Source organism: Rattus norvegicus, chromosome 1 (genome assembly GCF_036323735.1).
Source record: "Rattus norvegicus strain BN/NHsdMcwi chromosome 1, GRCr8, whole genome shotgun sequence".
NCBI classification, from domain to species: Eukaryota; Metazoa; Chordata; class Mammalia; order Rodentia; family Muridae; genus Rattus; species Rattus norvegicus.
Genome location: NC_086019.1, coordinates 92,186,352 through 92,212,052, shown reverse-complemented (window position 1 = coordinate 92,212,052; position 25,701 = coordinate 92,186,352). Strand labels below are relative to the sequence as shown.

At 43.0% G+C, this 25,701-nt stretch overlaps 1 protein-coding gene and 1 pseudogene across 2 annotated transcripts; one reads left to right on the top strand and one right to left on the bottom strand.

Annotated features, from left to right (window-relative positions):
- Positions 1-2,346: 2,346 nt before the first annotated feature.
- Positions 2,347-25,529, bottom strand: LOC134478825 (zinc finger protein 60). 2 transcript variants are annotated; one of them, XM_063277699.1, is made up of 5 exons: positions 25,438-25,529; positions 20,694-20,746; positions 19,183-19,309; positions 16,504-16,602; positions 2,347-8,092 (listed from the first exon to the last, which is right to left on the bottom strand). In XM_063277699.1, the coding sequence occupies exons 2-5, from the start codon at positions 20,724-20,726 to the stop codon at positions 6,255-6,257; spliced, it is 2,097 nt and encodes a 698-aa protein (XP_063133769.1). In that variant the 5' UTR covers positions 20,727-20,746; positions 25,438-25,529; the 3' UTR covers positions 2,347-6,254. The 2 variants fall into 2 exon arrangements, with proteins under 2 accessions (XP_063133769.1, XP_038956771.1); XM_039100843.2 differs by having other exon boundaries at positions 25,397-25,457.
- Snu13-ps3 (small nuclear ribonucleoprotein 13, pseudogene 3) lies at positions 23,311-23,660 on the top strand (annotated as a pseudogene).
- Positions 25,530-25,701: the final 172 nt, after the last annotated feature.

Here is a 25,701-nt window from a genome sequence, read left to right as displayed (position 1 = left end):
GAAGGGACTAAGGGTGTGGCCCTGCATGTTAGACTGAGGGAAGTAATTCTTGGGCAGCAGTTGATGGCTACAGGAAGGATCACTCCCTCTTTCATTTTAGATGTTTCTCCAATCAACAGAACTGACAGAAACACATAGGGAGATTCTCACCTAGACACACAAAGTAAAGACAACCAGTTGCCATACACCTGAATATTCATGCACCTGAACAGACTAGACACTGGCTCAAGACAATGGGTGATTGACCACATCTGGCCTTTCCTTTGTGTCCTAAACAGAAGGTGCCTTAACTAGACTTATCTTTGGAGGTGACAGACCAAGCAGTTTGTTTCCTTTGGGAGTAGAGGCCTCAGACTCTTCCCAAGCATTAGGTAGTGATTGATCAAGGGGAGTCCTGGGGACCTGAAGTCTTCAGGTTGCATACTATGTCAACACCACACTCTTCCCTGAGAGCCTCCAAAGCCTCTGGTATCTTGAGGTTTGGTCTCGCGTGATCTTAGTGGAACCTCGTAAAGTGTTGTGACATATCCACCAGAGACTACTTGGAGGCAGGTTTGAGCCAATAGAAAGTCTTTACTATCTGGCCAGCAACTAGACTGATGGCCTGGATCTTAGTGGATCCCCAAGCCCTTCTCAGTGTGAGCTTTTAAGCACCAAAACTATATCCTGGGTCCCAAAGGGTGAAGAGATTCCTCTGGCTACTGGTGGCATTGGGTTGTATCTCCCTGCTACTGCTGACAAAATAAGTCATTTAAACTTACAGAAATTTTAGAAAACTGTTTGTTGCTTTTTAATACCTTTAACCCAGATTATTGAAATACTAAGCGATTTCAAAGGACTCTAGAATTGCAAAAATACTTCCCATTGGACAGCCATACAGCAGAACCTTGGGGAAATAAATTGAATCAGTTCCAGATAGCCATAGCCAATTACTAACTATCACCATTTTTGTAACTATATAAGCAGAGTGCACTGCATATGGAGAGAGGGCTGGGAAAATGAGTACTCATTGGTGAGCCCAAGGTGATTGCTTTCACTTTGATGAACATAACTAACTAAAATAGAAACCTAGACACCATAGCTTGTGCAAAAGATTCACTGACACGGAATGTGGTCATGAGAATGGAATACACAAGTCCCTCACACCCAACACCTGATGAGCACACATGGAGAACAGTTGGGCTGCCTTTGGGCTACTCTTGAGTTCTATGGAATATCAACTTTCTGACCATGTCTCTCATTGAATGGCTCTTAGAAAACAGGCACCCTGACTCGAGTTACTCTGTTGTAAGTACTGTGAAACACACACACACACACACACACACACACACACACACACACACACACACACACACACACACACAACCAGACTCTACATCTAACACAAGTGTACGACCACCTAGCTATGGATAATTTATTTGTACCAATAACAACATCTGAAAATCTACCAAACTAAATTGGACGCATGAACTTACCAGTTGTGGAAGATAGTACCACCTCACCTTGGACCTTAAAAGGACAATCCCAAGACCAAAATGTGGCAGACATACTGAGTAGTCACCTTGTCATATGAGCTTCGTTTTCAGGAAAATTACAATGAAACCACCTGCCTCTATCACCAGGCTGGTCCTTAAGTGCAGTTTCTCCTGTCCTTGACACTCAGATCACTACAAACTGACCCTCAGATGACCTGCCATCTGGACTCTGCTCCTGAAAAATACCTGCGGTAACATTTTTTCTGGTCTCTCCAGACTCTTCCACTCTTCCAAAAGTCTCTATCAGCTGTGTCTGGACTTTGGATGGCCTCTTTGAATCCTGAAACCTCTTTAACCCTTTTTGAGCCATTTTGTAATCTGCACATTTGTATATTACTGTGTGTATGCTAGAGTGCAATGGAAGACTTCCTATTGCTAATTAAGATCAGAGTAAAAAGGCAAAATGTGATGGCATGTGCCTTTAATCTCAGCACTTAAGAGGCAGAGACATTTGGATCTCTGTGAGTTCAAGGTCACCTGGTCTACAAAGAGAGTTCCAAGACACCAAGGGATAGACAAAAACCAAACAAAACCCCCAAAAATCAAAAAATTAAAAATATTGGACTAGGGCTGGAGAAATGGCTCAGTGGTTAAGAGCACTAACTGTTCTTCTAGAGATCCTGAGTTCAAATCCCAGCAACCACATGGTGGCTCACAACATCTGTAATGAGATCCAATGCCCTCTTCTGGTGTGTCTGAAGACAGCAGCAGTGTACTTATATATAATAAATAAGTCTTTTTAAAAAAATGGACTAAAACCTATGGTCAACAACTCATTAGCAAGCAAAGTTGGGATTACATGACAAAGTACTCAGCATGACACAAGGTTGTAAATTTATTGTCGATTCAATAACTGACATTGTACAAACACATGGGTCCATATCTTTCCATATTACCACACAGTATCCTGTAACATACATGTAATGTGTTCATCTGTGCTTCTACATAATACAAGCATGAGACCATCCATATCTTGTAGGGTGACATATCTTCCAGTTGTTGTTGGGAGTTTATTTTCTCTGGCTGGGTTTTGTTTTTGTTGTTGTTTTGTTTTTTTGTTTTTTGTTTTTTTTGGATGGTATGATATATGTATATGTGTTATCTCTGGCAAGAGAATCATTTCGTAAGTGCTGTGACTCAAGAGAACCCTGTTTAATACAGGGTAGAAACAATAATATGCTCAATCTTACCCATTATTGAATTTCCTACTGGCCAAGGTGTTTTCCCCATGACGAACTTGACTCAGAGCAATCCCTCCTAAAAGGATCATACACATGAAGCTATCATTCAGGATTGGCACTAACAAAATGAGGGAAAATTTCAAGATGGCACCATAACAATATATTTTAGAATACTGTAAAATACCAAATTCAAATGATTATAGAAACCTAAATGGAGAAAAATCAGTGTAAATTTATGCTCTGGAAAGATTTTTTTCTTTTGACACTAAAATTATCATCGGGGTTGGAGAGATGGCTCAACAGTTAAGAGCACTTGTTGCACTTTGTGGCAGAGGACCCTCGTTCAGTCTCCATAACCCAAATAGTTAACTCCAGTTACAGGTGAATCTGGCACCCTCTTCTGGATGCTCAGGCACAGAAATGTACATAAAAAGTACATTTATACTCATGTAGGTAAGACACTCGCACATTAAACATTTTTTTTAAAAATCAAGAATGTCACCAGGTTGGTGAGGGACATGCCTTTAAAACCACAGTCAGGAGGCAGAACTTCAAGGGTCTAAGTTCAATGCCAGCCGGGTCTACTGAGCGATTTCCAGGACAGCCTGGGCTGCATAGAGAAACCTGGCCTCAAAAAAAAAAAAGAAAAAAAAAATTTTTTTTTTGAAGTCTTAAAACATGAAACTATATCCTATTGCTTACTGCTGATGCCACCTTTATATTGGTTTGGGGTTTACGTGTTTCTTAGGTAGCTTCTTAAATGCTTGTTTTCAACTTTGTCAATTGCTCATGTGCTTGGAACAGTGCATGTATTGGGGCTAAAGTGCCAACAAAAACAAGGTTCCAGTCAAAAGTCTTAGCTTCCTGACTGCACGGAACAGTATTAATTTTGTACCGAGTATTGTACCAGTTACACCTAACACACTGAATTCTTAATATTATGATGCTATTCATTCATAAGTTGACTTCAATTTTATTCATATTGGACCCAGGATTAAAGTATCCATATCTGTAAATATTTTGGAAGTCGCTACACATATTGAACTTTTTAGTGGAGCTGTGGCAGCTACCAATGATAGCTGACACCTATGTGGTTCTGGACATGCTGGTTTTAAGACATACAATCTACAATGCGTTCTTACCTCAAATGTTTCATCTGAACCTAACAACTCTTGGCTAAAAGATACGGGCAAAAAGCCAGTAATGTAGCTGGGTGACTAAGTTCATGCCTACCACATACAGGACTCTAGGTTCAATCAACCCTGAAATTTAATAAAGGCAAGAACAAAGCCAAATCTATATCTATGTTAGCTTCTTCTTAGGTCTAAACTTTTTTTGTTTGTTTGTTTTTGTTTTTTGAGAAAGGCTCTCTACACAGCTAAAGTTGGACTTAAAGTCACAAGTTAAAGTCCAATTTGATCCTTCAGCCTCAGCTTTCCAAGAACTGGGTTTGAGGAATGCGCTACCACTCTCAACTCTAAAACACATTCTTAACATTACAGCCCCCAAACCCATATATACAGAAAAGCAGGGTTAACATTAACAATCTTAATCCAGGTGATGATACAGAAGTGTTCCTTCTTTTACGTATGTATGAAAATTTTTTCACATGTATTTTTATGCCTGGCTTCAAATTGGGCTATTTTTGTAATTGTTTCATGGACAGCCCACCAGAGAAAATGAGTCAGACACAAATTACAGCCAACTGAATGTCTTTATTCCAGTTGGCTGGGACTACACTCATGTACTCAGGATCCAAGTATACTCACAAGCATTTAGAGCAAGGGGCTATTAAGAACAAGAACCACATTCTCTTACCTTGCTCAGCAGCTACAGGGGTTAGCCAAGCAAGCAGTTTAACAAGTCAGGGTAAGCAGTTAGCTGAAGGGGGAAGTTTGCACATGCAGGCAGTTTAAGAGAAGCCAAGATAATTAGCAGGAACATCTTGACCTCTGGCTTATAGACTAGAGTTGGGTAAATTCCCAAGAATCTCCATCAAAAGTCAAATTCTAGGCAAACTTAAAACGGTCCCACAACATGAGATGGAAGAGACTGCACTATTTTGCTGAGTCACAAATGTATTTCATCTTAATATCTGGGCAGAGAACATAAATCACAGGATTTTACCCTTTGGAAGTTGTATGTGTTTAACCCCTTTTAAAAGTACTTATTCACCAACAGCTAGTTTTTTGACATCTCCACACAAAAGCTAAAGAAATGGATTGTGAATAAAAATGTTTTCAAGTATCCTTCCATCCTTCAGATTTTATCCAGAAGGAAATATCTGGAATTTAATACTGGAGGAATGCATGAGGCTTTTTTTTTAAACTATTTACAACACAACTTGCCATTAACAGTAATGGCAATGAGAGCAAGAATACTGCAAAAGCTACTTTAAAGAACACAAACCAAACACTCTCAAGGACTTTATATCTACTATAACCCTGTTTCCACAAGTCTGGCTGGTACTGTACTCACCATTAACTCTGCAGAAAGAAAGCAAACACCCAGACTAACAGCACAGGAGCCAGGGGACATAAATGGTGGCGAGGTACCTCAAATAACACTAGTCTCAATAGCTGTCCTTCCTAAGTCAGCTGAATTGTGTTTGGTGAATTAAGTTTATGCAATTAACAGTAGCACTAAAGATAACTTAGGAACATGAAGGCTACAACATATTATTTCTGACATTCAAAGACATTCTCAACAGTATCTTCTATGAACAACGGAATTCCCACAGTCTCATTCTCTAAGGATTTCTTGGTATCAGAGTACATGGATACTCAGATGTTGGTTAACTCCTATGACAGATTAAAGTTCTTGCAAGATTCTCTTCAGTCCCAGTCTTGTCCATATGACTTCTTTGATGTGTAGTAAAATTTCCACATAAAGGATCCCCCTTCTTCCCTTTCTGATGCTGTATAGGCTCAACACTTAACAGTAAAAGATTTTTCACACCTTTTACATCCTTAGGGTTTCAGACCTTTATGGACTCTTTCAGGAGCTTTCAGAGCTAATGTTTATACATTCCTTGCAGTGTTTGACAACAGCGAGGATACTTTTATGTTGAAGGCCTGAGGTCCAGTTGCAGGTCGTTCCATATTCTTTACAGTGATTTCTATGAAAACTCAGGAGCTACGTTCAAATTCTTAAAACCTCTGTGAAAAGTTGGACTTTGGCCTCCACACATGCCACACACACTGTAGAAGGACCCGAGGAAGGACCAAATAGAAAAGGTTGAAATCTTCAGGGCCCATGGGTGGAGCAGTGTTTACAGAAGCTTAATCTGATTGAGGTTTGAATAGCATTTCACACCAATGTGAATTCTCTGATGTGCACTGAAGGCTGAACTTCATCTCAACTTTCTCATACTTCTTATATTCACAGGGTTTCAGATCAGTATGAATTCTCTAATAAACAACTAGCTTAGAATTACTGAAGGCTTTCCATATTCCTTGTATTATAAGGCCTCTCAATAATATTAAGTTTAGCATGTTAAACCAAGCTTGATTTTTCAACTGAAGGCCTTTCCACATTCTTAAGATTTCTCAGCAGTATGAGTTCTTTGATGTATTTTAAGGTCTCTACCATAAGTAAAGCACTTTCCACATTCGGTACATTCATAAGGGTTCTTGCCAACATGGATTCTAAAGTGTCCGAGAAATTGGTAATGATACTGAAAGGCTTCTCCACATTCCCTACACTGAAAGGGCTTCTCACCAGTATGGATTCTTTCATGAATTCTAAGGCCTGTACTACGAACAAAGCCCTTTCCACACTCCTTGCACTGAAATGGTTTCACTTCATAATGAATTCTCTGATGTTGAGTTAGTTGATATGGGAGTCTGAAGGCTGACGTACACTGATCACATTCAAATGATTTCTTTCCAGTATGAATTGTCTGGTGCCGTGTGAGCTGAGCCAGCACAGTGAAGGCCTTCCCACAGTCCTTACACTCAAAGGGTCTCTCATCAGAATGAATTTTCTCATGTTGCATGAGGTTTGAGCGACGATTGAAGGCTCTTCCACACTCACTACATTTATATGGTTTCACACCACTGTGAATAATCCTATGCTCCACAAGGCTGGAGACACGCTTGAAGGACTTCCCACATTCCTCACAATGGAAAGGTGTCTGACCTGTATGACTGGCTTTATGGTAATTAAGCTGGCTGGAAAAATGAAAAGCCTTTCCACATTCTTTACATTCAAAAGGTTTCTCATCACTGTGAAATCTCTGGTGTCGAATGAGATGTATATTAAGCCTAAAGACCTTCCCACACTGCTTACACTCGAAGGGTTTCTTTCCGGTGTGAATACTCTGATGCTCAGTAAAATTTGATCGTCGGCGAAAGAATTTCCCACAATCCTTGCACTGATAGGGTTTCACATCAGTATGAATTCTCTGATGTTCACTGAGTTGGTACTTACGTCTGAAAGCCGACTCACAGAGCTTACACTTGAAGGGCTTCTCATCGGTGTGAGTTTTCTGATGCTCATTAAGGTATAGATGAAGCCTAAAGGCCTTCCCACATACATTACATTCAAAGGGTTTCTCACTGGTATGAGTATCGTAGTGTCGTAAGAGGTAAGAACCACTACTAAATATCTTCCCACACTGCTTACATTCAAATGATTTGTCTTCACTGTGAATGTTCTGGTGCCGAGTGAGCTGGGCCAGAACAGTGAAGGCCTTTCCACATTCCTTACAGTGAAAAGGTTTGTCACCAGAATGAATTTTCTGATGTTGCATGAGGTTTGAACGACGATTAAAGGCTTTCCCACACACACTACATTTATACGGTTTCACACCAGCATGAATGGTTCTATGCTGAAAAAGGGTAGAGATGCGATTGAAGGACTTCCCACATTCCTCACATTGAAATGGTTTTGAACCTGTGTGAGTATTTTTATGGTACTTAAGCAGGGTAGAAAGATGAAAACCCTTTCCACATTCATCACATTCAAAAGGTCTCTCATTACTATGAGACTTCTGATGTCTTGAAAGCAGTTGCTGGAGTCTGAAGGTTTTGCCACATTCCTTACATTTATAGGGTTTCTCTCCAGTATGAATACTCTGATGTTGAATAAGATTTGACTTACAACCAAAGCATTTCCCACAATCTTTACATTTATATGGTTTTCCCATATTGTGGGCAAGAGTCTGGCTAGTATAAGTAGGTAATTTTTTCTTGTTAGTAATCTTTTGAGCAGCATCTCCTTCTTGACAATTTCGTTGCCCCTTGAATACACTACAGTGGGAGCCCTGGGCATCCAAAGTTTTACTTAATTGCTGTGTGGTTTGCTTGGGTGACTTGATATTATAATTATGATTCTCTGGAGATACATTTTCAGCTTCAAAACATGTCTCCAAACCTGAAAGAAAAGGGGAAAACAAGAATACTTTATTTTCCTATAATACAAATTCCTGTACATACAAATTCCATTAAATGAATGGCCAGACTCTAAAGTATTTTCTGAGAAGCTGAATAGGAATGAGGAGAGCAGCAACAAGGAAAGTTTACTATAAAGACAATATTCTTTATAGGAGAACAGCTTGGGTATGGGAAGTCATGTCTGCTTAATGAGATTATAATAAACTAAGCTGTAATAATCTTATGTGCTTCCTTGCATAGTACAAGAAATACGTACAAGTTAGTGAAGGTTTCTGAACCAGATCATGGCAAATAAAAAAATCTATACCACAGAAATATGTATCTGTCACACCCTTTCTGTGGGGAAATGACAGCTGTCCCTAACCTGATGGCATTGATTTTTTTTGCTGGTCCAGCAATGATATTTACTGCTTTATCCCAGTAATTAGAGTGCTTAGAACTGAGTAATAATATATACGAGTCTTCTGTGATGGCTAAAGAAACTTAATATGAAGCCAGGAATCCCTTACTGGCCAATGACCTTTTGCTCTAGAATATCTGCGTGATCCTAGTGGCCTGCTGGTCAGATAAAAGAAAGAACAACTGAGGGAAGTTAGACAGTCTTGCTGCCCAGATGTGGACAACAGAGAGTTGTAATGCCCACCTTTCTGATGAGTAAGACTCCACCTTACCGCCTCTTCCACCCGACATACTCTCTGGCTCTTAGGCTGCCTTCCCTCTGCTAGCAGTACAAATAAATTCATTTAATCTAAATTTGAATTCAGTCTGTCTTTATCCTTTCACAGTGGATTCAAATGCCACAACAAACCAAATAAAGAGGAAAAAACTATACAACATGAATATATAATATCTGTCATTCCTTAAGAAAACTGGCTTGGACTTGGATTTTATTTTACTTTATTTTTGATTTTTCTAGTTAGGGTTTCTCTGTACAGCCTGGGCTGTCCTGGCACTCCATCAGGAGACAAGGATAACCTTGAACACAGAGATCCACCTGACTCTTCCTCCCAAGTACTGGGATTAAAAGCATGTTCCACCAATTCCTGACCTGAACTTGGGATTCTTAAAAAAGAAACGGGTAGAAATCTGTTGTGGTAGTGGTACACAATTGTAATACTAACGACAAGGAGCCAGAGGTAACTGGGTCATGGATTCCAAACTGGCTTGAACTAGAGAGTGAGACTCTGCCTAAGAAAACAAAAACAAGATAAAAAGAAAATACAAAGAAACAGGAGAAAACCCATTTGAACTTTTAAGAAGACTAGGGATATCCAGGAAGGGAAACAGGAAGGCTAACTGCAGATCTTTGCCTGCCCCTCCTCTCCTTCAAACTCAATTTCCTAGCTCTGCAGCAGACCACGCACTATAGCCTGCCATTCACCCAAGCCCCCATCTTAGTCCATCACACAGATGTACGCCTCCAGACAGCCCTCTCTCTTCTCACTGCTTTATCCCAGCCCCCAACTTCCACAGACATCCCCTGGAAACATGAAGGACACTCTGCCTAGTGAAAGACATAGGCTAACTGCAGATCCTCACCTCTCTGAGCTCTGTTCCTCCAAACCCAATCCCCACCCTCATCCCCAGCTCTGTGGCAGACCCACTAATGTAGCCTCTCCTCATTCTCTATCGACATCTATGGGGCACTAAGCAGATCCTAGTGGAAGACCTGCTTTCCTCCCTACTGTGACCCCCTCAAAATCACCCACCTATCCCACCGCCATTCCTAAGTATCAGCTCTCAATACCTAGAAACACATTTTACTTGGAACCCCAGTGGCCAAACCTATCAGGATCCCACAAGAAATTTTTACTGGGCAACATGTGGTCACCACTCTAAGAACTAAAGAGTGTAACAGAAACCAAGAAACAAAACACCCACCCAATAAAAACAAGATGAGATGTCAGCCCCTAAAACTGTCCTAAATCCAAATGCCTAGATGCTAATGTAAAAACACAGTAACAGCATGTGTGCACTAGAGCCCGCAACCCTACCACAGTGGGCCCTGAGTATGCAACCCAGGGGAAGCACAAAAAAGGACATGAAATTGGTCACTATAAATATGGTAGAGACTACTAAATGTTGGGAGCGATGCCCTTGAAGCCCTCCATTATTGATATTATTATGGTTAGAATTAAGTATGACTGGGTTCATAGAAAATCCCCAGCCAGCTGCAGAAGATTAATACAAATCTGGTGGTCAAGATAAATAATAATATAATGAAGTTCTCCTGCTGACTAATAGATATGACAAACCTGTGACCTTTCTGAAAAACCAACATCCTGTTGACATCAGCTGACCACACGAATATTGTGTCCTTGGCCTGTGTAAATGTTTCATGCTTCCCCCCTCCCTCTGTTACCCATGTTATGGTATAAATTCAGCCTTGGGAAAAATAAAATTGTCGCCTTGATCAGACTCTTGTCTTGGTGTCCTTCTTCGTGTCTTTTGCCCCCCATTCTCTTCCAGGTACCCTCAGGACCCTTTGCTTACAAATACTAAAGAGGAAATAAATACCTTAAAAAATGTACAAAAACACAAACGAACTAAATGTGGAAATACACACACACACACACACACACACACACACACACACACACACACACACACACATAAAAACTCTGAGGGAAATCTGAAAATGAAAAGTTTAGGACCTCAAATAGGAACCCCAGAGGCAAGCCTCACCAAAAGAATACAAGATACAAAAGAGAATCTCAAGCATTGAAGACCACAGGAAAAATGGATAACTCCATGAAAGAAAATATTAATGCTAAAAACAGTCCAGAAAAAAAAAAAAAACCAGACAATCTGGGACGTAATGAGAAGAGTAAGAGAAGATCAAAGGCACAGAAAATGTTTAACAAAATCATAGAAGAAAATTCCCCTAACCTAAAGAATGAAATGACTATCAAGGTACAAAGACGCATACAGAACAGCAAATATACTGGAATATAAAAGAAAATCTGCCCCCAACCACTAGCACATAGTAATCAAAACACTAAATGTAAGGACAAAGAATATTAAAACCTGCAAAGGGAACAAACCAAGTAACACATAAAGGAAAACATATTAGAATAACACCTGGCTTCTCAGTGGAGACTTCGAAAACCAGAAGAGATTGGACAGGTGTTCTACAAGCGCTTAAGAGACCAAAGATACCAGCCTAAACCACTGTACCCAGAGAAACTTCCAATCACCATAGATGAAGAAAATAAGACATCATGATAAAACCAAATGTAAATACCCATCTACTAACCTGGCCATACAGAAGCACTAGAAGGAAAACTCCAACCTAAAGAGATTAGCCATGCCCAAGAAAACGCAAGGAGTAATAGTCCCAGACCAGCAAATCAAAAGAGGGCAAACACACACACACATACATACACAGACACACAGACACACACCACCACCACCACCACAACAACAACAAAATAACAGGAATCAACAAACACTTCTTATTCATATCTCAACATCAATGGTCTCGATTCCCCAGTCACAAACTAACAGAATGAATGCAAAAACAAGATCCATCTTTTTGCCGTATCTAAGAAGCACACCTTAACATTAATGATAGGGTAATTAATTCAGGGTAAAAATGCAGAAAAAGAGCTTCTCATTCCAAGCAAATGGACCTGATAAGCAAATGGTGTAGCCATTCTAACATCTGACAGAAGAGACTTCAAACCACAGCTAGTCAGAAGAGTTAGAGAAAGATGCTAGGCTCATCGAAAGCCACCGACATCTCTGCACCAAAACCACAGGAGGCCCCGGTTCACAAGAGAAATAACACCATAGCTTAAATCACATATTGGCCCTCACACCTTCAAAATGGAAGGCTGCACTACCACACTCTCCAATAGAAGGTCATCTAGGAGAAAAATAAGCAGAGAAATGCTGGAGCTGACATTGTAAGCCCAATGGACACAACAGATTTGTAGAACATTTCACAGAAATACAAAGGAATATATATTCTTCTCAGCACATCACTGAACTTTCTCTAATTTTGACCACATACTTAGGTACAAAGCAAGTCTCAAAAGGCACAAGAAAATTCAAATAACACCTCACATTCTGTGTAATTATTTTTTTTTTTTTTGGTTCTTTTTTTCGGAGCTGGGGACCGAACCCAGGGCCTTGTGCTTCCTAGGTAAGCGCTCTACCACTGAGCTAAATCCCCAGCCCCCTGTGTAATTATTAAAGCAGGAAACCAATAACCCAATACAAGAGAAAGCACATAAACTTACAAAAACCAAACAACTCACATTGAATAAAACTGGGTCAAGAGAGCTATTAAAGAAAGAAATTAAGCTCTTCCTAGTTGAATGAAAATGAAGACACAAAAACCCCAAATTTATAGGTCATAATAAAGGCAGCTGTCAGGGGCAATTCCAACTATGTACCAACATAAAGAAACTGGGTCTAATGCAGTCGACTTAACACCACGCCTGAAAGCTCTAGAACACAAACGACAGAATTATGCCCAAAAGGAGTAGGTGGAAAGAAATAAGTCTCGAAGTCCGGTCTCGAATTAATAAAATAGAAACAACAAAAAGAATCAATAAAACAAAAAGTTGGTCCTTTAAGAAAATGAGTGTGGGCTGGAGAGATGGCTCAGTGGTTAAGAGCACGGACTGCTCTCCCAGAGGTCCTGAGTTCAAATCCCAGTAACCACATGGTGGCTCACAGCCATCTGTAATGGGATCTGATGCCCTCTTCTGGTGTGTCTGAAGACAGCAACCATGTAATCATATAAATAAATTAAATTAAATTAAATTAAATTAAAATTAAAAAAAGAAAGAAAGAAAGAAAATCAGTGCGAATGTCAAAATCTAAGTCACAGGAAAAGAAAGACAACACAAAAGAAGAAAATTAGAGATGAAAGGAAGACTTAACAACACACTGTAGTGATCTGAATAGCCGTAGACTTGTGTGCTTGAATGCTGGCCACAGGGAGTGGCGCCATTAGGAAGTGTGGCCTTATAGGAGGAAGAGTGTCAATGGGTGTGGGCTTTGAGGTCTCAGAAGCGTAAGCCAGGCCTAGAGGCTCACCAGTTCTGTTCCTGCTGCCTTTGCATCAGGACTGTAGAACGCTCGGTAACTGCAGTCCCATGTCTGCCTGCACACCGCCATGCCTCCTGCCATGATGATAATAATGGCCTAAACTTCTGACAGCCTCACTTAAATGTTGCCCTTTAAAAGAGTTGCCATGGTCATGGTGTCTCTTCACAGCAATAAAACTCTTAACTGAAAGAGAATTGTTACCAGGGACTGGGGTATTACTACGATAGGCCTGACCAAATATTTGTTTAGACGACTGTGGACTTTGGGACTTGGGACTAGAAAAGCAGTTGGATGCTTTAAGTGAAGCTTAATGGGCCACCGTAGCAGGAGCATGGGTGGGAGTCAGTGGTTCTGAGAGGATTGTGAAATGTGGTTTCAGAAGAGACTTTCAGTATGTATCCTAGACACTTGCTCCTGTGATATTTTCAGGAAGAATGTGGCTGAGGCTAAAATGTGTTTTGTATTAGTGGCATTGGAAAGGGGAATCTCAGAGGAGCCCAGTATTGACTGTCATGTGGTATAAGATTCACGTTTAAGCTGATAGATCATGAAAAGGAGCAAGCTGAACAAGGGAAGACAGGAAATGTACATTTCGTGGAGGAAAGGGACATCAGGAAGTAGAATGGAGCTAAATCCTATGTTCAGGGAGATGCCTTTGGAGGCTCCAAAATGTTGGAGATGGCAGAGCAGTGGGACAGCTGTCAAGGAGAACTGAAAACAGTGTAAACAGACCAGGAGAAAGGACTGGGCTGCAGTCGGCAAAGATCAAGAGCTGGAGGGCTGAAGAGCGCTTTGACATCAGACTTGGAGACAGAGAGTTTGCAGTTATCCCAGCTGATTTCCTGTCTTTCTTGGTCCAGTATTTCCTTATAATCCTCCTTTTTGGAACGATATTGCATATCCTGTGACATTATATGTTCGAAGTATGTACTCTGATTTTTTTCAAGGGATTAGCGGGGTTGGGGATTTGGCTCAGTGGTAGAGCGCTTGCCTAGCAAGCGCAAGGCCCTGGGTTCGATCCCCAGCTCCGAAAAAAAAAAAAAGAATAGAAAAAACAAAAAAATCAAGGGATTAGCATTAAGAGACTGTATAAGAAAAAAAAACTTGGGCTGGAGAGATGGCTCAGCGGTTAAGAGCACTGACTGCTCTTCCAGAGGTCCTGAGTTCAAATCCCAGCAACCACATGGTGGCTCACAACCATCTGTGATGGACTCTGATGCCCTCTTCTGGTGTGTCTGAAGAGAGTTACAGTGTATTTGTATGTAATAAACAAATCTTTAAAAAAAGAAAAAAAAAAAGAAAAAAAACTTGAACTCATGTCTTGATTCTTTTCTATTTTTTTAAAAAATTATTTATTTAATGTTTATGAGCACTCTGCAGCTATCTTCAGACACACCAGAAGAGGGCACCAGATCCCATTACAAATGGTTGCGAGCCACCATGTGGCTGCTGGAATTGAACTCAGGACCTCTGGAAGAGCAGTCAGTGCTCTTAACTGCTGAGCCATCTCTCCAGCCCTATTTCTATTTTTTAAAAGTTTTTTTTAAATGTACATGGGTGTTTTGCCTCCATTTATGCCTATGTAACACATGCATGCATACATGAAGAGCCTGCAAAGGCAAAAGGGAACATTGGGTCCCCTGGAACTAGAGTTACAGACAGCTGTGAACTGCCACTTGGGTAACTGGAATTAAAGCCAGGTCTTCTGGGAAAGAGAGAGGGAGAGACAGAGAGACAGAGAGACAGACAGACAGCATAAATCTCAGAAGAGATTTCAAACATCAGACATGTTAGCAAGTCTGAGACTGTTAGGGCTGTGGGGAATTTTGCAGTTAGACTGGACGCACTATGATAAGGCTGGCTACAAGCCTACAGGGACCAAGGTAGAACATGGTGGTGTAAGTGGGAAAGGCTCCATTGACTGACATGTTTGAATGCTTGGTCATAGGGAGTGGCCCTATTAGAAGGTGTGGCCTTGTTGGAGGAATGCCAAAGGGGGTGGGCTATGAGGTCTCAGAAGTTCAAGCCAGGCCTCGTGGCTCATCAGTTCTCTTCCTGAAGCCTGAGGATCAAGATGTAAAACTCTCAGCTCCATCTCCAACACCAGCCTAAGCACTTGCCATGCTTCCCACCACAATGACAATGGACTAAACCTGGAAACTATAAACCAGCACCAATTAAATGTTTTCCTTTGTAACAGCGGCCATGGTCATGGGGTTTGTCCACAGCAGTAAAAACCTAGCTAAGACAGGCAAAGAGGAAATCCAGAGAATCCTAAGGACATACCTTAAGAGCCTGTACTCTATAGAACTGGAAAATTAAAAGGAAGTCATAATTTTTGCAACACATACCATTTACCAGAGTTAAACCAAGATCAGAGAAGCAATTTAAACAAACCTATAACTCTTAGCGAAATACAATCAGTAATTCAAGGTCTCCCAAAAGAAGGTTTGTGGCCAGATGGTTTTAACACAGAATTCTACCAGGCTTCCAAGGAAGAGTTCATGCCAATACTCTTTAAACTATTCCTCAACATTGAAACAGGAGGACATTATTCAATTCCATTCTCAAGGTGACACACATCCAAATATTCACACAATATAAAGACCCAACAAAGAGGATTATAGACCCCTTTCTCTGATGAACTTAAATATAAAAGTTTTCAATAAAATATTTGCAAACTAAATACAAGAACACATGAAAAATATGATCCACCGTGATCAAGTAGGTTTCATCCCAGAGATGCAAGGATGGTACAATATGCGTGCATCTATAAATGTATTCAACATCATAAATTGGTAAATGCAATCTACCATATAAACACGCTGACAGACAAAAGTCACAGGATCAACTCATTAAGTGTGGAAGAGACCTTTTCACAACATTCAATACCACTTCCTGATAAAAGTTCTGGAGAGATTAGGGATACCAGGGACATACACCAATATTAATAAAGGTAGTGTGCAGCAAGGCCACAGCCAGCATTTTAAATGGAGAGAAACAGCAAGCAATTCCATTAAAATCTGGAGGACAGGTTGTCTACTCTATCCATACTTATTCACACACATAATAAATAATATTTTAAAAATTATAGAAAGAGGGCACCTGCTCTACTATGAGTGAAGAAAATAAGAACTTAAAGTGATTCATGAGACAGAAACCCCTCTGACAGCTTCTGCTCCGACCCCGACTTCCTTCCCAGGGCTCAGCCTTGTTTCCCACAGACCCTGGGCTCTGAAGGAAGTTTGTCAAACCCAGTGTCAGCTCTGTGCAGCCTCTGATCACAAGCTGTGCCTGGCAGGGCTGCAGGCTCACCTCCCTCTTACTCACCTGGGCTCGGCCTGTCTGTTTCTTCATTCACAGCCATCCAGGGCTCTTTCTCCTGCTCTAGTAAGGTGATCAGATGTGGCTTAGAAATGCATCTCCCCACTTTAAAAAGAGAAAGAAATGAATCATAGACTGTTAGTTATTCTGAGACTCAGTATCTCAAATTATGCCAGGATATCATGGAAGGTGATACACAGTCCAGGCTGTCCTTGAATTCACTTGATCTGCCTGCCTCTGCCTTCCAACATGATGGGATTAAAGGTGTGTGCCACCATGCCCTGCCCATGCATTTTTATAAAGGTCTACAGAGCTTGGCGTGGTGCATCATGCCTACGAGCCCAGAGGGTGGGAGAAGGAGCCAGCTCGTCTGGGCTCCACAAGATCCCTGTCTCAAAAGACAGATAAAAAAAATTCTACGAGCTAAAATAACAGAGGAAAGACTTCAGAGAGGGAGGAAAAAGCAACCTGGGCAAGAAACCACCCGTTTGAAATTACAGTTTTAATCTCCTTTAAATAACAGTAGGCGCTTGTCACTAAGAGGAAAGTGTAGGGGCTGGGGATTTAGCTCAGTGGTAGAGCGCTTACCTAGGAAGCGCAAGGCCCTGGGTTCGGTCCCCAGCTCCGAAAAAAAGAACCAAAAAAAAAAAAAAAAGAGGAAAGTGTAATGGAGCAGTGAGAACGTGAACCTGTAGGCTGTACTGTGTGGTGTAGACCCCGTCTCTGCAGCTCACTACTGATGCCATTCATTACGGTGAGTCCCGAAGGATTCTATGCCCAATCTTCACATCTATGAATTGGGCATGGTGGCACGGCTGAAATCACTACCCCTGAGGCGTGGAGGTGGGCAGATGAGAAGTACAATGCAGGCTTTAGTTACACACCAAGTCCAAAGCCAACCTGCACTGCGCAAGACCTGGTCATCCTAAAACCAAACAATAATAACAAGTAATGCTAAAGATACCGCTGGGCTGTGGTGGCGCCTGCCTTTAATCCCAGTACCTCAGGAGGAAGAGACAAGACTACTCTCTGCTACAAACAAATACCATGAGTAGACAAAAATAATAATTTAGATTGACTTATCTATTAGGTAGGATTGATGCTAAGATTACATACTATATTCAAATGTTTGCACAGTCTGACCTATAGTAACAGAAGGTGATTTTTTAAAATTTCCATTGATTTATTTAGTAATCTTAGGGATGTATAGAGCCTTGGACATGCAGGAGAAGTGTTTTACAACTGAGCTACATCCTGAGCCACAGAGACCGCTCTCGCGGGCCCTAGTCCCCTCCTCACTCTCGAGAGTCCTAGCCCTAGTCCCCTCCTCGCTCTCGAGGAGCCCTAGTCCCCTCCTCGCTCTCGAGGAGCCCTAGTCCCCTCCTCGCTCTCGAGGAGCCCTAGTCCCCTCCTCGCTCTCGCGAGTCCTAGCCCTAGTCCCCTCCTCGCTCTCTCGAGCCCTAGTCCTAGTCCCCTCCTCGCTCTCTCGAGTCCTAGTCTCCTTCTTTCACACTTGCACTTCATTCTTACAGATTCACTTCATGAGAAAGACAAAGTCACAGCCTGAAACTTCCACTAAGAGAAAGTATAGGGAAATAGAATGTGTCCAGTTGTTTTTAAAATTAATTCTACTGATTCATTATTAGGTATATCATGTCTTTATTAGTTGTGTATGTATGCACGTACAATGTCCGTATGTGTCCATGAGGGTTTGTGTACGTGTGTGTACGCATGCATGCACGTATGTATAGGGCAGAGACCAGTGTGGTTGGGGACTTCATTGACTCCTCTCCGCTTTAGTATTTTAGACAGGATCTCTCACCGAACATAGAGCTCACTGAGAGGACAACAAGGGATGGGCAAGCAGCTGCTTCATGAAGCTCCTATTTTCAATCCTTCTTACCAAAGGAGGAACTCAGCTCCCGCTTTTAATAGTCTACTGACTAAAATATACTTTGTGTGTATGTGAGGATCTGTCTGAATGTATGACTGAGCACACGCATGGCCATGGAGTCCAGACGGGGGCATCAGATCCCTGGGAACTGGTTTTGAGAAATGTCATGGTGGTGGAAGGTTGAGACTGGGTTTGCTGCCATGTGTTGCAATACTAAATTCTATACCTAGGCCTGTGAGTGGCTTCTCATGTTTACAAGCCTTTGCTGTACAAACCTTGTTGCTTGACTTAAAACTATTGGTTAAATAAAATTGACTCCAGCCAATTACTGGAAGGATTGGAGGTGGTGAGTTTGGAGTGACCTGGTTGGAGAAGGAGAGATGAAGGGGGAGAGAGAAAGAATGAGAGTGGAGGAGGAAGCTGCCGTGAGGGGAGAGGAACCATAAGCACGGCCAGGAGAAATAGCAAGTGTCTGGGGTATGTTGCTGGGGAGGTAGCCAGGACAGCAGTTGGAAGAGTAGATAACTTACTCATTTCATTTAGATAGCTTGTTTTGTTTAAACAGGGACTCAGCATGTGGACCAGGCTAGCCTGGAACTCACTATGTATCTGACTGACCTGAAGCTCACAGCAATCTTCTTCCATCAGCCTTCTGAGTGAAGGAATGACAGGCATGGGACACCAAACCCAACTTCAAGTAAACATTAAAAGATGACCATGACTTTTAATCAGAGTCAGGAAAGCCCACAGTGTAGAGGACACATCATCCATTCATGGGACACAGCGCTTACCCACTGAGACGAGGTGGCGGTAGGTCTCCAACATCGTGTCCCTGTAGAGGACCTTCTGAGTAGCATCCAGGCAGGCCCACTCCTCCTTAGAGAAGTCAATAGCCACATCCCTAAATGTCACTGACCCCTGAAAGAGCAAACACAGTAGAGTGAAACTAGGGAAGCTTTCAGGATGGAAAGACAGAAGGGAAAGGACTCAATTGTGGGAAGGGAGCCATAAGGAAATGCTCCAGGCCCCTGACTGCACGAGCTCCCCATAAACCACAACTGTGCCCTCCCCACATATCCAATAATGTGCCTCCCACTCCAGCCACATCCTTCAGGTTGACAGAAGAGAAATGTCACCTGGGGTCAGGGTGAATTACATAAGGATGAGATGGGTCCTTGAGTTTATTATACTATCATCTGATGTCATTAAGATTTTTTTTGTCATGAGAATGATTTTTGGCCAGGCATTGGTGGGATACACCTTTAATCCTAGACCTTGGAGGCAGGAGCAAGTGGAACCTCTCTGAGCTCCAGACTAGCATGGTCTACAGAGCTGGTTCTAAGTAGCCTGGGCTACACGGAAAAAACCCTGTCTCAAAAAAACAAACAAACAATCTACCAAAAAGAATAACAACAAAAAGGCCAATTATTTTTGTGAACTATCTAAGAGTTCATATTGTTTGCATATTAGGTTTCATTTTTCTGCCTTTTTTTTTTTTTTAAATACTTTCCAGGTGACAATGTGTCTCAGGCCTTCCCTGACTCTGGAGACTGCAATCACCTCCTGTCACAGCCTGGATGACCTTTCCCTCTGATCACTGGACTCTCTCCTAAAGCAAGTCACCTCCTCACACATACACAGGGGACACTCACTCTCACACACTGGGTCATCAGCCTGACAACATAAGCAGACTACACAGGAGTCCATATTATATGGATATTAGGTTTAACCTTTTCTGTTTATACCTTTTTAAAAATTTAAAAATACTTTCCAGGTGACAATGTGTCTCAGGTCTTCCCTGACTCTGGAGACTGCAATCACCTCCTGTCACAGCCTGGATGACCTTTCCCTCTGATCACTGAACTCTCTCCTGAAGCCTCCTCAAGCAGGTCACCTCCTCACACATACACAGGGGACACTCACTATCACACACTGGGTCATCAGCCTGACAACACACAGATGTCAATCAGGTTTCCCAGGGGAGTCAAATGAGGCCATCACCTCAAAGCTCTGAGGCCCTCAAAGCCCCTGTTTCCCTGTGGGGCTGACACCTCCATTGCAGGGACAGTCCTCCCTGAGCACAGACCAAGCAGAGAGCACCTGGAGGAATGCACTCAAAGACAACCCAGTACCAGCTGGGAAGAGGAACCCACAGGAAGTGCTCAGACCTGCCAACCCTCACTGTAAAGGGGCAGACTGGGTTGGGGGACTCCAGATCCTTGGGAAGCTTCAAGAGGGAAAGACGGGAAGGAGTCACCTAAGCTGAAGTCCCCCTGTGTCAAGGAGAAAAACACCAACTTACACAGGCCCTGTGTTGAGAACTGGAGCTGGCCATTCTTCTTCAGGCTTCTTCCCCTGGGGACAAAAAGAAAGCCTGTCATTGGATTGTGACTTGATGTTCCCAGACTGACTTCTGTCACTGTGATTCAACAACTACATTTATTTCTCAAGCATCCCCACTCACCCTCTCCCCTCCCACCGCTCACAGCCTCCCACACACAGATTAGCAGCACACAGGAGTCTACACAAAGCCCACCCTCTCCTAACCCAGACAACCCATTACAGAGGGTCAGTGTGGGAGTGTAGGGCATACACATGTCTGCCCTGAACTTCCTCCAGGAGATGCCAGCAGAAGGGACCCCATCTTCCACCCTGAGATCCAGCCAGCCCTGCCCTGCCCTGTGCCACTCCTCCTCCTGTGAGCAGATCTTCCTACTGGAACCCCACCTATCAAGGCTGGCAGGGGCTTACAGCATCCAAATGGCGCCTCCTCTGAACACTCAGGGCTGAAGCACAGCAAGGCTGGAGGGGCTGCAGCTGCAATGCTCAGGCAGGGCCAGCATCCTGTACCCACGTTCAGTAAATGGACTGTGTGAGGACGACCCTGTGCTCTGTACTACACTCAGCAGCACTGACCTCTACTCACAAGCTCTGAGCAGCACACACAACCCTCAGACTCCCTGAGATGCTGCACCGGGGAGCAGCCATCAGCACATGGGGATCCAGTGCTCTAGCTGACAGGTCTAAGTCTTGGTTCAGAACACGGTGGGATTTTTGTTTAGTTGTCTTTTGAGATAGGATCTTGTGTACCCCAGGCTAATCCTGAACTCCTAAAGCTCCTTCCTCCATCCCCCATGCTGGGATTACAGCCATGCACCAGCACCTCTGAAGTACACATCTGATAATCTTATGAAATTATTTTTTTCTGCCCACAATATTCACATACAGATTTTCCCTTCTATCTTTACCCTTCCTTCCCTCCTGCCTCTGCATACACCGGGCTAGCCAGCCTGCCAGGGATTCTCTCGTCTCCTCCTCCCGTCTTGCCATAGGAGGGCTGGGACTGCAGACGTGCACTACAGCATCTAGCATTGCACAGCTCCATGCTTGCCTGCAGTGAACCTGTCCGTGTTCAAGTTATACAGGAGATTTATCAAAGAAAGGACGGACACTGCAGGATGAATTCAGCCTTCTCGGCAGCAGGGGATCAGCCTCTCCAGGACTGAACACTGACAACTTCCTAGAAGCTCTTTTAATTGTTAAGCAAAGGCACTTTTAGAAAGTCAATTTCTGAGTATCAGAACTATTTATCTGTCATCTTGAAAGACTTATCACTATGCCAGCTTTTAGCCGTATGAGACTTTCTGGTTGGCCAGGCATATCTGGAAACTAAGTTATGAAAAGATTGTAGGGATCCATCAAAAGAACAAGCCCATAAAAACCTCAGAAAAAAGAGAAAAGGTTACTTTGGAGCCTACGTGCCATCACTAGAATTCACACCTCATAAAAGTTCCGCTGCCGTGCCCCTTCCGTTTAAGCTACATTTCTTTACGTTAAGGATTATTTCTATGTGGAAATAAACACAATAAATACAGCTTTTTTGGGGTTGGGGATTTAGCTCAGTGGTAGAGCGCTTGCCTAGGAAGCGCAAGGCCCTGGGTTCGGTCCCCAGCTCCGAAAAAAAGAAAAAAGAAGAAAAAAAAAATACAGCTTTTTCTCAGTCATTTGGCCTCACCACCTTACACAAATAAACCAAAGTGTATTTATTGGCAGTAAAGTTACACAGCACAAACAAGTTTAACAATGGCTAGGACAAGAGATCTGCTTAAACGGTGCATAGGAAATGAGGCTAAAATATCTGAGACTTTCCACAACATCCATTCCTGTCACTTCCGGTAACCTTTCTGAGAAAGTTTCCTTAACTTCTTACTGTCAATCATAAATCATTTGAGAAGAACTAGGGTGACTCCGTGGCCATCTCCCCTGCCCACAGTTTGACAGTCTGTGACCTCATGGCACTTGTAACTGCCGATGCTTTATGAAGTTTGTGACCCCAAAGACCATTGCTAAAAGTCCAGGAAGTCTTGCTGGATATGGTACTGGGGGGGTCAATAATTCCAGCACTGGGGAGGCAGAGACAGGAGGCTTGTTCAAAGTCCTGGGCCAACCCAGTCTACATGGATTCCAGGGCACTGTCGATAATGAGTGGTGCTGGCAAAAAGTCACGGGTAACATTCATGAGAATGACATTAGGCCTTCAGTCACTCCACATGCAAACGTCAACTCAAAACATTAAAATTTATCAAATGATACTACTAGAAAAAAATATACAGGAAAGCCTCCAGGACACTGAACCTATTGGGTATTACTCTAAAAACACAAGCGACGGAAGCAAAATGGACAAACAGGATTTACATCAAACTACAAACCTTTACACAGCAAAGAAAACAATCGGCAGGATAAAGAGATAAAGGGAGGGGATAACTGCACACTATACATCTGACTGGGAGGTAACATCTAAACTGCCCAGTAAGGAACGCAGAGAATCCAGTGACGAGGAAACATCTTAATTAAGAAACAGGCAGGGCGGTCTGAGGTGGGCTGTTGTGGAGTCTCGGTAAGGCCAGTGCACCGCAGCCATGATGGAGGCTGATGTGAACCCGAAGGCCTATCCCCTCGCAGATGCCTGCCTCACCAAGAAGCTGCTGGACCTGTATCAGCACTCGTGTAACTACAAGCAGCTTCGGAAAGGAGCCAATGAAGCCACCAAAACTCTCAACAGAGGCATCTCTAAGTTCATTGTGACGGCAGCAGATCTGAGCCCTTGGAGATCATCCTGCACCTCCCTCTGCTGTGTGAAGACAAGAAAGTCCCCTACATCTTTGTGCACTCCAAGCAGGCTTTAGGTCTGGCCTGTGGAGTCTCCAGGCCGGTCATCACCTGTTCTATTGTACTACACCTGGTTTTTGTATTTCTATTTTATTTTTGACTGAACAGGGCTGTTTTTCACCATCTCCTCATCCTCTTCTACCGTTTTTTAGTCCTCCATAAATGTTACCGTGGCTGAGGAACTCTGGGTAGCAGTCCCTCCCACCCCATATCATTTGAAGAAATCTGATCATGTTAGGCCTATGTCAGGGTGCCATTTATTAATGTCCTGTGTGTTTTTGATGTGTGTAACCTTATGTTCTCCAGTATCTGAGGCAGTAACAGCTGAAAGGGATTCTGGGGAAATCCTGGCTATTTAGTCAGAGTTTACAGCAGAGACAGTGCTAGCACGAAACATCCTCTCCTTGGTAAACGGGGATTTCTTGTGGAGCCGGTTGACACTGTGTTGCGAGCCCTCATCCTCTTCCTCCCACAACACGGGTGAGGTGTACTCTCCCTCACATGACCAAAGTGATCACATGTTCATTACTGAGCATCCTAATAAATATGTTCATATTTCATTAAAAAAAAAAAAGAAAAAAAAAACAAAAAACAAAAAACAGGCAGGGCTGGAGAGATGGCTCAGTGACTGCTCTTCCAGAGGTCCTGAGTTCAATTCCCAGCAACCACATGGTGGCTCACAACCATCTGTAATGGGATCTGATGCCTTCTGGTGTGTCTGAGGATAACTACAGTGTACTTATATATAATAAATAAATAAATCTTTAAGAAACAGGCAAACCAGAAATAAGTATTTCCCCCAATGGAACATCAATATGGCCTATTAATAGTTATATGAGAAATTAGCCTCAGAATGAGTCATTAAAAACCAAAGAGAGATCCCCTCAAGCCCATTAAGAGTGTCAGTTACCAGAGGCCCAGAGACATGGCAAATACTTGTTGCTTTTGCAGAGGCCAGGGTTCCATTCCCAGCACCCACATGGTGGCTCACAACCAGTTCTAACTCGAATTTCAGGGAATTTGACATCCTCTTCAGGCCTTCTAGGGGACCAGGCATGCACAAGGAGCACATAGGTCATGTAGGCACAACCCTTAGGAGTACAGGAAGAAAGAAAGAAAGAAAGAAAGAAAGAAAGAAAGAAAGAAAGAAAGAAAGAAAGAGGTTTTTTTTAAAGACACTGACCATTATCAGAAAGAAAACATGTGGAAGATGTGGAAGAAAAAGAACATTAAGGAGGAAATGTAAATTAACAGTCATTGTAGAAAACAATGTGGCAGATTCTCAATCACAAACAGAACTCTCGCCTAATCCATCGCTCCCGCTACTGAGCGGATACACACAAAGGAAATTAAATCAGCATCTGCAAGAGACATCTACACTGCCACCATCCTTCCAGCATCATTCCCATAGCTGTGATCTGCGACCCCACCAACAGATGAACAGACAAAGCACATGGAGAATGAGGGTCACACAGTGAAGCACTTAATACACTATGGATGCACACGGAGAACAAGTGCAATAAGGTAAAGACAGAAAGACAAACGCTGGGGCTGGGGGATGGCTCAGGGGCTGAGAGATGGCTCGGGGGCTGAGAGCTGCTATGGCTTTTCCAGAGGACAGAGCTCAGTCTCCCGAGAGCTCACAGCGCCTGCAACTCAAGCGAGAGAAACCAGAGAAGAAAGAGACAAACACAGTGATACAGATAATGCAAATAGCGCAAGGTGCGTCTACACACAGACCCGCGCACACACGCAGCACGGCCCCTAAGCACGCAGCATTCACACACCCGCCCCACCGTCCACACCCACACCCAGCCCGCTGACTCCCGGCCTTACTCCGCGGAGACCGAAGACACAGAACAATTTTCTACTCCCACCTGAAAGATCTGATCGTCCGCGATTGCGCCGCCAGAGCACCGGAAGTTGTTTTACTTCCGCCGCGGTGTCCCCTGGGAAATGTAGTAGCCGTGTGCAGAACTCCAGGAACCTAGCACTCTGCAGTTCAGGGAGATCCCGGCATGCAACTTGGGCCAGCGCATCTGAGAGCTGTGCCCGTGGTTTGTGGGAGTTCCCGGGGTTGGGGGTGGGGAGTGCGCGCTTGAAGGAGAGGATCAAAAGATGATCAAAAGGTACTTCCGGTT